This window comes from Psammomys obesus, unplaced genomic scaffold (genome assembly GCF_907164565.1).
Source record: "Psammomys obesus unplaced genomic scaffold, mPsaObe1.curated_primary_1811, whole genome shotgun sequence".
Classification (NCBI taxonomy): domain Eukaryota; kingdom Metazoa; phylum Chordata; class Mammalia; order Rodentia; family Muridae; genus Psammomys; species Psammomys obesus.
This window is the reverse complement of record NW_026596039.1, coordinates 6,024,106-6,042,306: the sequence shown is the minus strand read 5'-3', so window position 1 is coordinate 6,042,306 and position 18,201 is coordinate 6,024,106. Positions and strand designations below refer to the sequence as shown.

At 49.0% G+C, this 18,201-nt stretch overlaps 1 protein-coding gene across 2 annotated transcripts in view; it reads right to left on the bottom strand.

Annotated features, from left to right (window-relative positions):
- The window catches only part of Usp2 (ubiquitin specific peptidase 2), a 28,698-nt gene extending 19,439 nt beyond the window's left edge, over nt 1–9,259 (bottom strand). Inside the window, exons 1-2 of one of the 2 annotated variants that reach the window (XM_055622215.1) lie at nt 9,099–9,259; nt 383–1,236 (exon numbers count right to left, since the gene is read on the bottom strand). In XM_055622215.1, the coding sequence (XP_055478190.1) occupies nt 383–1,195 (813 nt within the window). In that variant the 5' untranslated portion in view covers nt 1,196–1,236; nt 9,099–9,259. The remainder of the gene's footprint in view (nt 1–382; nt 1,237–9,098) is intronic. The other variant, XM_055622216.1, reaches the window with a different exon arrangement.
- Nucleotides 9,260–18,201: the final 8,942 nt, after the last annotated feature.

Genomic DNA, 18,201 nt, shown 5'->3' with positions numbered 1-18,201 from the left:
ATGGAGTGGGAGGATGGCTCTCTTTGCACAGGGAGCATGGTGGTCATTACCACTCTGGCGTCCGGCCCTGAAAGAAGCAGAGCCTAAAAGGGGACCCTAACACTTTGGTTGGGAAAGCACAGGGTTAGAAGAACATTGCAAAGATAAGGGTGTCTGGACATTCTAGAGCATCTTTGGACCATTCCCCTAAGTGTGCAGGTCTTTGGGGAATGGGTCAGCCCTTACCCTCAGCTCTGGGCCCTGGGGCCACCAGCCACGGGACAAGCCCCACTGCTTGTGTTCATTAGTGCTGCCATCAACCATCAGTTAGGTTCCTAGCCTGGCTCTTTCTAATGTGGGCTGTCTCCCCAGCCCATCACCAAATCCCCAAGAGTAAACTCACCATGGTATCTCGCCCTGGAGAACTGGAGCGGCTGGGCCCAGAGGCCTGGCCCTTGCTCTTCTCCCACAGTGTGTAGCGGCCACTTGGTCGGTAGGTAGGACTGAGGACTTCAGGGACTCGGGAGGGAGGGGCTTGCATGAGCACCTGTGGGGCACTGCCCTTGCGACCATAGTTCTCCAGGTAGTCTGTCAGGTACTCAGAGCGGCTGGCTGCTTGGTAGAGGCCCTGCAGGGCACAGAGCTCCTTCCGTGTGCGGGCCAGCATGGGGCTGCGGCCCAGGTTCCCGGGATCTATCCGGTAGCCTTCTGAGGTCCGGTAGCCGTCTGAGGTCCTGTAGCTATCTGACGTCCGGAGGCTGGAGAAATCCCGGGCCAGATCTGATTGGCTGTTCGATTTCTTCTGGTTCAGGGTTGACCCCTGGTCTCGGGCATTCATGGTCAGGTAGCTGAGGGAGTTGCTGGTCACTCCATAAGGGAATCCACTGCCTCCGTTGAGTCCACTGCCTGAAGGCCTTTCATTACCACGGGTCTGGCTCTCAGACCGCTTACTACCCCCAATGATGTCAGGTCTCAGCATGGGGCGGCCCCTGTCATAGTCCAGGATGGAGGAGGGGCCATAGGTGCGGGGCCTTGGGAGGAAGTTGGTGGGGGAGACAGGCTTGAAACCAAGTTTTTCCTTCTCCAGGAAGGAGGCAGCCAGGTTGGCCCCATAGGAGGAGGGGGTGTAGGTGCCATAGCCTGATTTGGCATAAGGGGCATCTGTGTAGCGGGACGATTCTGTATAGCGCTTCAGGGTGGAGGAGAGCTGGGACATCCTTCAGGGTGGCACTCAGTGGGTACTGGGAGCCTCATGGGCTGAAAGACAAAGAGAGCAGTTGTCAAAGGGCCCTGCGAGGTACCAGGCCCGCTCTGCAGTTGTCAAAGCGTCCTGTGAGGTACCAGGCCCGCTCTGGGCTGGCTCTTTATGGCAGGTGACCCAGGGCCTTAGAGCCCAACAGGGGCCACTTAGGGCCTGTTTACCAGAGGCAGGCTAGCTTCAACACACACTCAAACAGGTAAGTACATGGCTTGTGTGTACCCCTCCCCCTGCCCCTGCCACACACACACAGGAAGAATCAGCAAGAGGCCCAGCCCCTCCAGTTCTCCAGCCACCTGTGTCAGAGACTCCAGCTGAATACCATGTGGGTCTTCTTGTAAGTCTTAGCAGAAGCTTCAGAGCTGGCGGGGGCCCACCACCCTCAGTGTCACAGACTGGGGACAATTTTGAGCATTTTGAGTCCTAACTGCTTCTCTACCTTTGGCAAGCAGTACTACTTCAGGTATCAGATTCCTTCCCCTGGAAATGTCATGAAGACCGTGAGGAAAACGGGGCCTCAGGAGGGGAAGTTGAGCTAGGGAGGTGTTGAGGGAGTGTCCGGCAGAAGGGCTGGACTCTGGTCTGCAGACCTACCTTTGTGTTCTTCCTTGGACGCAGGCACCTGCTGCTTGCTCACACAGCAAGGGGGATGCTGATGAGGTAGAACCTATCTATCCCCTTTCCTGAGTTTGGCCTTGTCATCTAAGTGGACCTATGGCCTCCTGGGAGGTTTCCGTACCAAAGTAGGTGCTAAACTGATCCTGGCGTTACTTGACTTGTGGCACCCCATAGAGTCAAGGTCATGTACTGCAGACATTCCCAGACTTTCAAGATTTTTGCAGATTAATCATTGAAGGTGGAGGCTGAATAGCCCTAGAGGCATGCAATTGTTTTTAACCTTTCTATTGAACAGATAGGAGCAGTGATGCTTCTTTACCCAAATTCACATGCTATCTAGAGTCAGGGTTGGAACTCAGGTCGTGGCCCAGCACCCTTTCCCCTCAGCCTTGCTTTTACCATTCCTCATCAGGGTTAGGATGTTCTGGAGACTCCTAGAATTGCCCCCACCGTGGGGAAGATGATTTGGAGAAAGAAGCAAGGGGGGGGGGGTTAGGCTTTCTTCCGGGACTCTTAGGTGGGGGGAGGGGGTTAGGGTGGTGAGGAGGAGAGAGACCTAGCCAGGACTCTCAGAGTGGCATATGATTCTTAAAATCCCTCTCGTGTGTGTGTGTGTGTGTGTGTGTGTGTGTGTGTGTGTGTGTGTGTGTTCGTTCATGACATCTATGAAAGTCAGAGGACAACTTGTGGGAATCAGCTCTCTCTTTTCACCATGCAAATTTGGGGGTTTGAATGTGGGTCGTCCCAAGGGTTGGTTTTGACTCCTGCTGCGACAGGCTGAGCAAAATTATATTAGTTACTTAACCTCTTTCAGCCCCCTCCCCCATTTCCTCACATACTAATTATCAGGGTTCCTATCTCTCAGGGTTGTTGTGGAGAATAAGTGAGATAATAACACGTGAAAGCGCTTAACAATGACTGGCTATTATCTCCTCTCCTAGCTAGCCCAGCCAGGCAGCCCGGCTCCTCCCTTTGTAGTCTATAATAATGGCAGGGCTGCCCATCTCCTGGCCGGGCTGGCTTAACCTCAGCCTGGGCGCCAGGCTTCCCCTTGCCATCCCCTGGTGAGTTAAGTGGCCAGTGAGTAGACATCTAGCCATTCAGCAGACACTGTCTTAAGCAGCCCACAGCTTGCCTAGGCCAGCAGCCCAGCTCACTAGGGCAGAGAGGAGTTCATGCCAAGCCCCAAATGCTGAGAGCTTGGCATGAAGGTTGCAGAAACTCAAGCCACTCAAGGCTTGGGAAAGAAGCAGAGATAGAAGGCGAGTGGGTGGCCACAGGACAGCGTTCCTTAACTGTGCCAGAGACCTCCAGTAATTTTCAGTCCTGGCTGGCAACCAAAAAGGCTGTCCATTTTCTTGCCTGGCCCAGGGGACCCCAATACTCTGTGTATATACTTCCTTGTCTATTATGTGTCCTTGTCTGCTGCAACTTCAACTCAGCTCTGGGAAATAGTAAGTGGGAGAGGATCTGAAGTAGCAACAGAGGGAAATCACTGTGGGGAAACAAACAGAGGCCTAGGAGTGGGGGCAGGGGCCCTGCCCTGCTCTGTTTCACTTTGGAGAACTCCATCAATAATTCAAAGTCAAAGAGACTCCAGATCTCCAGAGCTGGGCTAAGGGACACCCGGTAGCCAATCAGATGGGCCCCTACCCTCAGGGTATGAGCTCATGGCTCCTCCCCACGGCTCTCCCTCCCTTCTCCCAGACTGAGGCTCTTGGTGAATCGGTATTCTGTGGGCACTGCCTCAAGCCTGTGACCTCTCTTAGCCCGGAGGATGACGCACAAGTGCCCAGGCCAAACAAGATACAGCAACAGGGACAGACAGCGTCGGTGCTGTTAAATCCTGGGCTGGGAGTCCCATCTTGTAGCTCATAGAACCCTGGGGAGGGGTCCCCAATCCCAGCTCTCTTGTCTGCTCCAATCTGGCAGCCTCTCTGCTCCCCTCAGTACCACCAGCTACTCCATCCCAGCCCCTGGAAACTGGCAGCACTTATGTCTGCCTCACAGATCCCAGGGCTAGGAGAAGGTTCCTTTTTGGAGCTGAAACCTGGCACATATCTCTCCCCTCCACTAAACCCTACCCTTCCTGGAGAAAAGTCCCAGCACCTTGTAGGTGAGGAGACAGTTTAAGATGTTCTCTCTTGGTGTTACCTGGTCCTGCTGTCCCTGGAGGCTACTGAATGCACCACGGTCAGGCGAGAGCCTCGGTTGGGGAATCTGGCTGTGGCCTTGCTTCCCAAGACAGGGACAGGAAGGGCAGCACTCACATGGCTTCGAGTCTCCCTGTTGCCACAGGAACGACTGGGACTGAATGGCTCTTTCATGGGGCAGTGGGAGGCCGGCCTATTGGCTGGGATCCCCCATACTCCTCCCTGTCCAGTGTGGGGCCCCTGCTGCCTGGCTCCTTTCATTGTTTATCCAGAACTGGCAAGTTCAGGCATGTGGCTCCTGGCTGGGCCTCTCCAGGGTGCCTGCCACCTTGGACAACCGGCGCTGGTAGTCCCTACCCATGCTCCTTCCTCATGCCATTTTTACGGAGATGTTTTTGATACCTCCCTTCCTCTCTGAGACTTTCCATCATTTTTGCAAAGTTTACCCCTGAATGTGGCATGCTGGCAGTTTCCCACACTCCCATAGACCAGACACCAGACTCACCAAGGACCTTAAATGCAGCTTCTGTCTTTAACTGCCAGGCAGCCTCATACCATGTACATCTGACCCTCCCTAGCTTTTCTGGCTCAAACATAGAGCCCTGAAAGTCTCAGAGCAGATACAAGCTTGAACTTTTTCAGATACGTAAACTCAGGCTTACAAACACAATTGCCAAGGTTATATTGTTTGCATTAAATTAAAACGAAAAGGACATCCATATTTCTAAATGCACAAGAAAGTTAAATAGTGGTTTTATTTATTTATTTATTTATTTATTTATTTATTTATTTATTTATTTATTTATTGACAAGTCTTACTTTATAGCCTAGGCTGGCCCCAAACTTTCTATCTTGCCTCATGCCCCAAGTGCTGGGATTATAAGTATGAGCCACCACACCCACCTAATAGTGAAACTTTCAAATGAAGTTCTTTCTGGTCTTAACGGGTCTTAACCTTTAAAACCACACTGACTTGGGCTAAGTGCCTCATTCCTCCCAGCAGCTTTAAGCAGTGGATGCTATTGACAGGTCTACCTGCAGATTAAGGGAGAAATTCCTTCTTCGAGTAATGTGGATCACCTCCCTAAGGCAGGCTGCTGTAGGGTTGGAGCTGGGTGGGGCCTGTGCTCTGTCCACTACAGTCACGCTCAAGTCCCTGGAGCAGGATGGTAGGCCTGTGGAGTCGAGTGAGGACCCCTCCAGGACGCAGATGTCCAGGAATCCAGCCAGGAGAGATGACTCCTTGCAGGAGAAGCCCCTGGATTTTCCACTGTAGCTGAATGAAAGTGAAGCCTGGTGCAACCTGAGCTGCAGCACAATACTGATCAGCCGCGAGATGGAGAGAGAGGCCTCTATTTCATCTGCTGTGCCAAGCTCCATGTGTTCCCTGGTACTGGCATCTGCCCTGGCACAGGCTCCTGGGCTTCAACTTGATTTCGGATATGTCCCTGAGCCTCCTTCTCCAGGCTGCTGCTTAGCCCACTCCCCATGGTATCCACACTAGGCGAGTCAGGGGTTGAAACGAGCCCTGTTCCCCGTGGCAGCCTACCTCCTGGCATCAAGTCACTGTCATCAGCCACTGTCATTTCCTGTAGCTCACGTGAAGGGCTCCCCAACCAGCCCAGCTAGGGGAGGGGCTTAAGCCTCAAGAATCCCAGGCACTCCTGGCCCTGGAGGCAGAGGAAGGGTGATGCCTCACATCTCAGCAGATTCCAGATGTGCTCACCTTTCTGAGCAAAGGCATATCCACATCTGTAGCTTTGCCTGGACTTTCCTTCCACACCCCACTAGACACACTTCATGGACACACCCCAAAGAGCACTAAGTCCCTTTTTCCTCCTGTCCAGATGTTCAGGGCGGGTCAGCGGGGAGTCCCAGTTGGTCTCACAAGGTGCTTGGGAACCTCCACAATGGTGACCTCAGAGCTTCCCAAAGCTGCTTGCTAACCTCATCAGAATGTGCTGACCTGAGGAGTAAGAGAGGTGAGAGAGGGCCCTGTCATACCTATGACCCTTCCTCTTGGCTTCCTGGATCCTCGCTACACTCTCTGACCATAAGTGTCCACCCTGGCAGATGTAGGAAAAATGGCCAGAGGATGGGGATGGCGTACATTTTATGTGTTATACTATCGGCTCCTCTTAGGCCCCTCGAGGCCCCAGCCTGACCCCCTTGACCTGTTGTCAGCACCGCTCTCTGAGGCTGGTTCACGGAAACCCACCCACTCTTTCACAGAATCCCCTCACCTTTGGGGGAATTGAACAAAGGATTTGTACCAGTCTCTATTTCTCTTGCTCTTAGGAAGCACCCAAAACTTGGGGAGGGGGGGGGACATGAGGAGGTAAGGTGAAGAGATCAGAGAGTAAAGAGATTAAGACAAGCTCCTGACTTGTGGAGAAGAAGTGGGTGGGCCCAAGAGGTATCAGTATAGGGTGTTGTTTTTTTTTTTTTTTTTTTTTTTTGATTTGGGGTTGGGAAGGATGGATAGCTTTAAGAAAAGGCAAAGAAACAGGCTTTCTGGAAACAGAGATACCTTTCAATTCTCTTTCCCACCTGCTATACTCAAGTACCCTCCTAGTGCCCCCTGCTCTGGAGGGAGTCCTGTCTCTCTCCCTCTCTAAGGCTTCGGCTGTCCTCTGTCCCCATATCTTGATGAGCACTTGGGCTTGGTTACATCACTCACCCGGCCCAGTGGGCGGCCTCTGGAATGCTCCTCCAAACTCACTCAGGGCTTACTTGGGTCACTCAACAGTCCCTGAAGCTCAGATACCAAAGAGAGAGCTACTGACCTGTGTACGGAGGGTACTGAAAGGGACCTGGGGGCTTCTTTCCCAGCAGGGAAGGGACCGCAGTGTAGAGTCCAGAAGCTGGAGTCTGACTGGGGCTGGGTAATCCGGAGCTCAGGTTACGCTAGCTAGATATATATAGTATCTTATCTGACCTCGCAGAGATGGCAACTCACTTGCATTCCAAGCCCCAGGAGAATTAAAGGGGCAGTGACAAGCCCACCTTCCACCTGATGCCCAGCGGCCGGGGGTAGCCGAGAACTAGCCAGGATCCTGGAGGGGGTATATGGAAATAAAACAACGGGAATGATCAAGGGGGAATAGCATAGAGGGCTGGGGCTGAATTTGAGTCTCAAACATGGAGAAGGTGGATTCTGTAGAGCTGTCAGTCACAGAGTGAGCGTACAGGAAGAGGCCAAACTGCTAGCTAGTCCAACTGCTGGAATTTTGAGATAGGGAAGAGCTACCCCCCAGGACAGAGAGAGCCCTCAGCACTCAGGTTTAGTTCAATCTTTTTTTTTTTCTTTCTTTTTTATGGTGGCCTTCTAGGTGTAGGCCTGAATTCCTATTCTTCCCCTTATTGGATCCAAGATAGCTTTTGAGGGTGCTTAAGTATCTTAGCTATGTAGTTTGTAAAACATATTACAAACTCAGCATGGTGGCACCCGTCTTTAATCCCAGCACTTGGGAGAAAGAGGCAGGTGGATCTCTGAATTCAGGGTCAGCCTGGTCTATGAAGCAGACAGCCAGGGCTACACAGAGAAACTGAAACTCTGTCTTGAAAAATTAAAACCAACCAACCAGCCAACCAACCAACCAACCAACCAAACAAACAAAAACATGAGCAATAATAACAGTTGTGATTATGGTATGCCTCACAGTGATGAGGATAAAATAATAGTTTTAAGTTTCCTCGCACGTGGCAAGAATTCAATAAATGACAATCCTACTGACTGTTTTCACTTTTCTAATCATTGCTGTCAGTAGCAGCGGGCAACCTTTTCCTAGAAGGTGACCCTCCCTAGAAGAAAAGGCCTCAGGCTGCCCCTCCAGGGATTGCTGATGCCAGAGACTAGCCGTGTGGTTTTCTGAAACTGGTCCACATCCCCAAAATGGAAAGGGTAGACAAATCTTGCCACCTTCCCAAGCCGACAGGGCAAACCTTCTTGGGCTCCTTTCCCCTTTGCTCAGAAAAAAATAGCAAGTTGCGGCTTCTCAGTGCTGCCAGGAGTAGTGCTTGGCACCCGAGGGGCCGTTCCAGTGTACCTGTTGGAGGGCTCAGGGTTCCCGGGCAGCAAAGTCAGGCTGGACAGGGTCATTAGAGGAGGGCCTCTCTGGCCTTGGTGCACCTGTCTGCTCCCAAGATGAGTCTTCGTCTCTCCCTGGAGACTGGAAGGCCCCAGGGCTAGTGCCTCCACCCTGTCTCAGCACGGGGTACTGACTCAGACTGGGTCCTATGATGCACTTTAGAGGACGCCCTCATTCCAATCCTCATTCCAGAGTGGCATGCATCTACAGAATCAAAGAGTAGGGGATACCCCCACCCCAGCCCATCCGCCAGTTTCCATGCCTGTTGTTTTGTGTGTGTGTGTGTGTGTGTGTGTGTGTGTGTGTGTGTGTGTGTACCTGTGTTTGGGGAGACAGGAAGTCCCTTCAGAGATCTTCAACTCAACCTCATTCTCAGAGGCTCTGGGGTCAAGAGCTAGGAGTTCTGGCTCCTCAGAAGAGCTAGGATCGGTTGTCCAGGACGCCCCTTGAAACTGCATGTCAGGGAACACAGCAAGGCTGCTTTTGCTTTGGGATTGGTGAGAATTTCAAAGTTGCCTCTTTCTGATTTGGGATTGGTGGAAAATTTTTTTCCCTTCCGTTTAACTGAAGGCTTCCCCCTAAGCCCTCTTCGCCCCCACCCCCCGCTTTGGAAAACTGATCAGAGACACCCCCAGGAGGTGTAACAGCAGGGAAGGAGGTAGTTGCACGCACACGTGGGGAGAGGGGTGTCAGGGTCCAGGCGTCATTCTCAGGCCACACACCACGCGGGGAGCGGAGAGTGTACCCGCGGTTACAGTGTTTCCTCAGAACACATTGATCAGCGCACAGATGGCTCTTCCTGGCACCCTGAACTGTCAGCTGGCAGCCCCTCTCACACACTGGCACCACAACTGGAGTTCCCCCCCACAGCTGGCCTTCGCCCTACATTTCTCATGTCCAGACTGCCCAGGCTGTCCTTGACACCCTACTTTCCGAGCCTCCAAGGCTGGCACCGACCCTGGCTTTTCCCTTCCCCGATCTGCGACAGGTGGCACGTACCTGCCTCTTCTCGGAGGATGGACGAGTCGAACCGGGCACGAGCATGGAGCTGCGGATGAGTCCTGGCTGGTACTGGCGCGGCGCAGCGAGCAGTGGCTGACGCAGAGGGCTCCCTGGCCTCGCTCGGTGCCTGCCCGCCTCTCCCCCACCTCCGCCGGGGGCCCAGAAAGGACCTCTCCGGGAAATCGGCGCCACCCAGCGGGCAGCCGCCTCATCGCGCCCGGGCCGATAAGGCCACACCCCGCGTTTGCGTCACTGGGATACGTCACCGCTATTGGCTTGTTCCTATTGTTGCGTCAGTAGAGCCCCGCCCGGCGTGGGTCTCCCAGGCAACCGGTATATACAGAGAACCACGTGGAGCAAAAGCACGCCCGTCTGGAGCCGGAAGGCGCAAGGAAAGAAGTGGACTGGAATGTGACAGATCCGGGCCGCTGGAAGGACTGAGACAGAGGGTCACGTCACGGGAAAAGGCGGCACGGCAGCGTTCAGATTTTAGGGAAGGCTTAATGTTCCTCCACGCTTTCCTACCGGGCTGGGAATGCTGTGTTCCACAGCCTCTTCTCCTTCTGCCTCCCTTTTAATTTTGTTTTAAAACTGCATTTATTTAAACGAAGAACCAAGTACATCTCATGATAATAACAGAGCCCCATCAATCAATGGGGTAAAGAAAATGACAGCCACTATTATAGCCATCTGTTGCATGATGTAGCTGAAGGCTAGAGAGACCAGGTTCAGTGTCATGAGGTACTAAACGTCAAAGACCTATTACATTTCTACCAACACAGTTCATTTAGGTGACTGCTGGGATTTACCAAGAAAGGACAGAATTATTGTTTTTAAAGATTTATTTATTTATTATGTAGACGATGTTCTGTCTGCATGTACACCTTCACACCAGAAGAGGGCACCAGATCTCATTACAGATGGTTGTGAGTCACCATGTGGTTGCTGGGAAATGAACTCAGGACCTCTGGAAGAGCAGCCAGTGCTCTTAACCTCTGAGCCAGCTTTCTAGACTGCAAACTTGACTTCTAAGAGTTATTTATTTAGTTTGAAAACACCCTTTACAGAAATCAGAGTCACTCTTTTTTTTTTTTTTTTTTTCCAGACAAGGTTTTTCTATGTAGCCCTGCCTGTCCCGGAACTTGCTCTGTAGACCAGCTATCCTGGAACTCACAGAGACCTGCCTACCTCTGCACCAACTCACATGGTCTGACCTGTAACGTGCGTGAAACCACAAACATATAAGCAAACAAACAAAAACCCATAAAAACAAAATAATGAAATGCTAACCCCGTTGGGCTTCCTCTTAAAAGAAAAGGCTGAGGCAAATCTCGAGTTATTTTTTCCCTTTTTTGATTCTTATACGTCCCCTTCTTCCACACTGATGAGGAAAACTACCTAACCAAGTAGGGTGTTGCCAAGGTAAGTCCCAAGACTCCAGCTTTGCCTGAATCACTAATTCTTCCAGGCACCCTTAGATGTTCCTCTTACACTTCCCAGAGGATTCAGACACAGCCAGGAAGCGGGATACTTAAATTTTCACCCTCCCTCACTCCATCTCTTCATTTAACTAGAAGGTATGGAATGTATCTGACACTATTCTGGATATCGGAGATAAAGAGGGTGCAATCCCTCTTTAAGGGGCTCGAACAGAAGGAAAAGAAAAAGCACTCAATACGGCGTGTGAGGTGGCGCTACAGCGATGGATGCCCATTAGACAGCTGGGGGTGGTGAAGGCTGTGTGGGTTGTGGTCACCTCCCACACACACACACATTGAGATGACCCAAATGAGAAAGTAACACTGCTGATCTGCAAGTGCTAAGAAGTGAAGGAATTTAGGGAAGGGATGTTCTAGGCAGAAGGGACTGGAAGCACAAAGGTCCTCAGGTGGGAGCCATATGCTACTTTTGAGGAAACTTAGGTGGGTGTGGCTGGAGTAATGTCTTGACACAGCTTGCTAACTTAGATCATAACCATCACGGTTTTCTGAATTGCCTAGCTGATTTTTTTTTTCCCCTACGTGCTCTCTCAGTGTGCTGGCTAATTTTGTCAACTTGACAGAAGCTAGAGTTATCTGAAACCAGGGGGGTCTCAATTGAAAAAAACAAAAGCCCCATAAAACCCAGCTATAGGACACTTTCTCAATTAGTGATTGATGAAGGAGGGCTCAGCCCATTGTGGGTGGGGCTACCCCTGACCTGGTGGTCCTGTGTTCTATAAGAAAGCATGCTGAGAGATCCCATGATGAGCAAGCCAGTAAGCAGCATCCTCCATGGCCTCTGCCTCAGCTCCTGCCCTGTTTGAGTTCCTGTCCTGACTTCCTTCAATGATGACTATGATGTGGAAGTGCAAACCAGATAAACCTCTTCCTCCCCAAGTTGTTTTGGTGTGATGGTGTTTCATCATAGCAATACTAACCCTAATGAGGACACCTAGAAAACCATAAAAGGGTAAAACCATTAGAGTCATAGATGGGGCTTTATAATCAGACCCTGCCCCCAGCCATGGACGCACCTCACTATGGTATTACCATTAGGTAAGTCATGAACAGTCTAGCCCATGTCCTAACCCATTAGTATGCCCCTCTTTTTGGCTCAAATTGGGGGGATCCACCCGATCTTGCTGCTGCCCAGGAGCACAAATTTTGTTTCAATTCCTCCGGTTTTGTGAGGCTAGCATGGACCATTCTAATCTAGATGACCTCGTCTTAATTTGGTTGCAATTGTGAAGAGCATATTTGTAAAGAAGTCCACACTGACAGGAAGTTGGGAGCAGGACCTGGGTGCATCTTTTCAGGGAACACAACCTACTCCAGGCAGGCTAAGTCCTTCTGCCTTCCCTTCACTAATCCCCCTACACACCTGCTCTGTGGAGCCGTTTTTGTTGTTCTCAGATGTTGGCTCCAGGACACTGGGTATCTTATCCACAGCTAGCTCCTGGCCGCTGTTTACCCCTCTCCATCATTCTTGCTGGTATCAGCCTCCCTGTCATCCTGTAGGCCTCTTGACCCCCTGCTGTCTCATCATGCGTCATCTGCCCACCCACAGGCTTCTTTATATCTGTGCCCAGTTTAGTCTCTGACATCTTGTTATACTCTTCTTGCCAACTTCCTTGATTTCTTCTGCCCTCTCCCCTGTCACTCCTGCCTGGAAGTACCTGACCCTCGATGAGCTGTCTTGCCCACCTCCTCAATACTGCTTCAGAAGAATAAAAAGAGATGGGAAAAGATGAACTGATTAGGTCCACTCCAAGTTCATGACCACACAGCTTGGTCCTATTCAGCATTTCCACCGTCTTTCTGTGCTCTGGTTCCTTTCCTATTGAATTAATTTTCTACTGTCACATCATGCACACCCAGGCATATAGTGGCTTAAAACAACACCATTCATTGTTGCCATCCAAAGGTCACAAGTCTCAATGGATAGGCTTTATTTTCACAAGGTCAGGGTTTCATAAGGCCCAAATCAAGAACAGTGCTGGGATGGAATCCTGCCAGTATGCTCAGGGACAGAACCTACCTTCATGCTTGGCCAGGTTGTTGGTGGAATTCAGTTCTCAGGATGCTGGTTTGAGGCCCTTAGTTTCTTTTTGGGTCTGCCCCTCTGTTCCTAGAGACTGACCCATTTTCCTCTTGCTGGGACCAGATGTAGCCATGGCAACACTTTGCTCCTTCCATTTCTAGTTTCCCTGTAGACCACTGGCCAGAGAATTTTCTCTGCCTTTTCAGCCCAGGTTGAGATGATTGAGGCTCATTCATGAGTTTCAGGAATTGGGGGAGGGGGGTGCCATCAGGAAGCTACTGTCACAATTCTGCCACTGTTCCCACTTTTTGAGATGGTGGCTTTGTCATCCATTCCCTTTGTTTCTTCTCAACACATTGTGGCAGCATTGAGCTTCAAGAGGTTAAGGTAACAAGTTAAAAAAAAAAAGAGTTAATGCTAGGTCTCTCTAACTTCTGGGAGCAAGCATTTAGGCTTCTTTTTCTTTCCTTTTTGAGACAAGGCTTCCTGTATGCCAGGTTGACTTTAATCTCGCTATGTAGTTGAGGATCACCTTCAGCTGCTGACCCTTTTGTCTCCGAGTCACAGCAGATAGACTGCAGATGAGGCACCACCTTACCCATTTACGTGTGTTGGTGACTGAACCCAGGGCTTTGAGCTCATCAAGACAGCATGCTACCAACTAAGCGGTGTCCCCAGCCCGTCATGTAAGCTCTCTGCCACACTGCTGATTTTTTCAAACTTCCCTATTTTCTTGTCCCCTCTCAAAGCTTCCACTTGCCGGCTTGACCACACCTTGTATTTAAGAAGCAGAGGCCTCTTGCATGAAAAGCCCTGTGGTAGTCCTTTTACTGTTGCTATAACTGAAGCCCAGAGGCTGGGTAATTTATAAAAAAAATTTACTTGGCTCAAGGTTTTTAGGCCTGAGTGGTTCAAGAGTATGCCATTGGCATTTGCTTAGCATTTGCTCAGCATCTGGTGAGGAGAGTTTTTTAAGGATCTCACTATGTAGCTCTGGCTCCCCTAGGACTCACTATGTAGGCTAGGCTGGCCTCAAACTCATAGAGATCTGCCTGCCTCTGCCTTCTGACTGGTGGGATTAAAAGCATGAGCCACTATGCCTGTCTGGTACTTTCTTGTTGTATCATAATGGGGCAGAAGGCTCTGAAAGCAGGACAGAGCAAATGTGCCAGCCTGAGTCTCTCTTCTCTGATCTTAATTTTCTTTTTATGATGTTGGGGATGGCATTCATGTCCTGATGCATGTTAGGACATGCATTCTTCATACAGTACCACCAGCCCTTCTCTTCTTATAAAGACATTAAAGCCAGCACGGGAACCATATCCTCACAGCCTTCTTAACCTTAATTAAGTCACGGAGGCCCTGTCTTGGTTTTATTATCGTTTAGTGACAAAGTACCTTGGCAAAAGCAGCTCACGGGAGAAAAGATTTATTTGAGCTCACAATTGCAGATTATAGCCCATCACGTAGGGAGCTCAAGGCAGCAAGAACTTGAAGCAGCTGGTCACCTCCACAGTTAACAGTAGAGGAAGAGTGAATGCATGCATGCTTAGTGCTCTGCTGGCTTTCTGCTTTTATCCAGGACCCCAAGCCTAGGGAATGATTTTGCCCATAGTGGGTCTGTCTTCCCACCTCAATTAATTTAATCAAGATAATCCAGCATGGACTTGCTTACAGACCAAGCTAATCCAGACAGTCCCTCACTGAGATTCCTTTCTTAGGTGATTCTAGATTATGTCAAGCTGATAATTAGTCATTACAGGCTTTACCTCCAAATACCATTATTTTATGAATTTGAAGATTCATAAAATTTAGGGGACATATTCAAATCATTATGCTATGGCAGGTATATTGAACGTTCAAATTCACAACCTATGCTTATGTACCATCTTTTTTTTTTTTTTTTTTTTTTTTTTTTTTTGTGGGTTTGACTGGGTTTCCTGTAGCCCAGGCTGCTGCCAAACTAGCTATGGTCTTGAACTCTTGGTCTTCCTGCCTCCACATCCCAAGTTTTGGGATTGCATGTAGACCACACCCACTCCATATCTTCCTTGTCTTTATTTGTAGATCTCGGACTCTCTCTTTTTGCCATCCCAAAGACTGCATTTTCATCATTTTCTCTTCTTCAGTTGTTCCCTGTCTTCAGGATCTTCAGTAACCAGAACATTATTATATAGTCATGATGTAGTATTACCTTTATAAAAAGTCTTCTTCTTCTTCTTCTTCTTCTTCTTCTTCTTCTTCTTCTTCTTCCTCTTCTTTCTTTTTGAGATAGGGTTTCTCTGTATAGCCCTGGCTGTCCTGGGATTCACTCTGTAGACCAGGTTGGATTCAAACTCACAGAGATCCACCTGCCTCTGCCTCCTGAGTAATTGCCTATTTGTAAAGACTAGATTTGTTTTACTTCATGTATAATAATTTTGGCTTCATGTGCATATGTGGACAATATGTGTACTTGGTGTCTGCAGAGGTCAGAAGAGGGCATCGGACCCTTAGAACTGGAGTTACATTTGATTATGAAGCACCATGTGGATTCCTCTACAATAGCAACAAGCGCTCTTAGCCACTTAGCCATCTCTCCAGCCTCGTCGTTGCCTGTGTTTAAAACACACCAGACCTCCAGACTCCACCTCTAACTCCAGGCACAGTAGCACTCCCTGACAAACAAGTAGACAGTCTTCAATTCACTTTTGCTCACCACTACAGGGTGGCTGCTGCTACCACAGCTCCCACGGTGGCTCTTGCCAAATCTCAAGGTTGTGGGAAGCTGGGCCCTCAGGCATCTCGTGGCTCCTGAGAGCCGAATGTCCAGGTGGCTCCCTGGAATGGCTGGCAAGTGATGGTGGCTGCTGGCTGGAGCTGGTGCTGATGACTGAAATTCCTACACATCTGTGTGACTGAGCTTCTCTGAGTGGGAGGTGGCTTCCAAGTGGGAGTGTCCCTGGAGCTAGCTTTCCAGGAGAACCAGCTGGAAGCTGCAGGCACCTCATGATCCAGCTTTGAAAGGCACACGGCCTGACTCCAGAGGCTGGAGGTGAGACAGCAGGCCATGCTAGATGCAACTGAAGGGTTACACACAGGCCAACGTGATTTAGGAGCTGTCTTCGGAGAATTGCTACTCTGTTCACTAACAACCTGATCCTCATATTACTTTATTGTTGTTATTGTTATTATTAATAATGCTTTTGAGTTAAGGTCTCATATGTAGCCTAGGCTGACCTGAAACAGAGATCCACCTGTCTCTGTCTTCTTAGGATTGTAGTTAAAGGCATGCACTACTATGCCTGGCCTTTTCTTTCCTTCTTTCCTTCTTTCCTTCTTTCCTTCTTTCCTTCCTTCCTTCCTTCCTTCCTTCCTTCCTTCCTTCCTTCCTTCTTTCCTCCTTTCCTTCTTTTCTCCTGCCCTCTCTCCTTCCCTCCCTCCCTCCATCCATCCATCCTTTCTTTTATTGATAGGATATTACTATGTACTCCAGGCTGTCCTTGAATTTGCAATCCTCCTGTCTCAGTCTCCCAAATGTGCCACCAAGCCTGGTCACAAGTCATTCACATTCTGTCCCTGTCTTTGGCATCTCTCTTTTCTTTTCTCCATCCCACTTTGAGGTTCAGGATGATCTTGAACTCACAGTAGTCTCCCTGTCCTAGCCTGAAGTGCTGGATTACAGGCACGAGCCAACACTCTTGACTCTTACTTTGTTCTTAATAGCAGTTAGCCTAGTTGATCCTTTTAAAAAAACGGGGTTATATGTTTCCCAAATAGGCCTCATACTTGCTATGTAGTTGAATATGACTTTAAACTGGTTCATCTGCCTCCACCTCCCCAGTGCTGGGAGTATAGGCATGCACCACCGTGTCTGGTCAATTTTTGTGGTGCTGGGGATAAAACCCCAGGGCCCAGGGCTTTGTGTGTGCTAGGTAAGCACTCTTATCAGCTGAATCACACCCCTATCCAGCTGTCCTCTCCGAACTTCCATGTGAATGTCCAGTGACATAACAAATAGCCTACATCTGGTTCTCAACATCAACAGTTTCTTGGCATTGTCTATCTTAACAAGTGTGATGTCGTTGTTTGAGACTGGGATTCCCTCTCACTTCCTCTTAGCCCCTCCCCAACACAAAAATGGACACTGGTAAGCAAACCCTCAAATGGAACTGGCAGAACATCAATAGAAGTCTTTAAGCATGTTAATATTTTTTTTTATAGAGACAAAAGTTATTATTAGGTTTATAATATAAAAGCAGCCCATTACGCCATCCTATATTCTCATTCCCCTAAGCGGTCACTCTTAACTATTCAGTTCTCCTATTTGTTTGTTTTATATATATAAATCTTTATGCATATATGTATATACTCCTTATATCAACATAGTAAGTCAGATTCTAGATAACAACAATGGGGTCACACATGAGGAACCTACTGGTTACTTGGTTCTTGAGGCTGGAGCCTTGACAGTCTAGCTAGAATAGCTGGACAATGCTAGAATAGCTGTTTCTCACTGCAGGGGAGTATCAATCAGTAGTTACTCGGTCCACAAGGTAGTGTGCCTCAGTGGTCCCAATTTGGTACTAGCTCTTGTGGGTGTGTGCACATACACACATGGAAGCCAGAAGAGAATGTTTTGTGTATTTCTCTATTGATCTCCACCTTTAGTATGTATGTATGCATGCATATATATGCTTTATATATATAAATATATATAAACAAAAATTATATTTATATATAATTTTTGTTTATATATTTATATAAAATTACATAAATATAAAATTATATATATATATATATATAATTTTTGTTTAACCAAACCTGATTCTAGCCATTTCGGCTAGGCTGGCTGGCTAGATCTTGGGACTTTCCTGTCTCTGCTCCCCAACACTGGGGTTACAGGCATGGGAGCCATGCTTGGCTTTTACATGAGTGCTGGGAAGGCTTGGGTTTTACATGAGTGCTGGGAATCTGAACTCAAGTCCTCTTTCTTTTGCCACAAGCACTCTAACCTACTGAGATACCTCCCTTCTTTTTTTCTTTTTCTTCCTCTCCTCATCCTCCTCATTATTATTGTTATTCTCGAGACAGGGTTTCTCTGTGTAGCCCTGACTACCCCAGAACTCACTCTGTAGACCAGACTGGCCTCAAACTCACAGAGATCTGCTTGCTTCTGCCTCCTGAGTGCTGGGATTAAAGGTGTGCCCATTGCACCTGGCACTTGTTCATGTTCTCATCTTTTCCAAAGAGCTTTGTTGTGGCTTCTGGTTAAGACCATACTTAATGTTATCTCAGTCCGTTCTCTCTGCCATGACAAATACCATGGACAGTATGGCCTTCAAGCAAGTGACAGAAATGTACTTTTCACACACTCCAGCCACTGTGCTAGGGAGCGTGTGTGTATGTGAGTTCTTTTAGTAAATCTCTGTAGCAATTTAAAAAACGAATATAGTGGAAAAGAGAAGATTACTCCAACCTGAAAAAGGTGAAATTATAAAAACAGTACAAGAGGGCTCAGTGGTTAAGAGCACTTGCTCTTCTTCCGGAGGACCTGGGTTCAATTGCTGGCACCAGATGGCAACTCCCAAGCATCTGT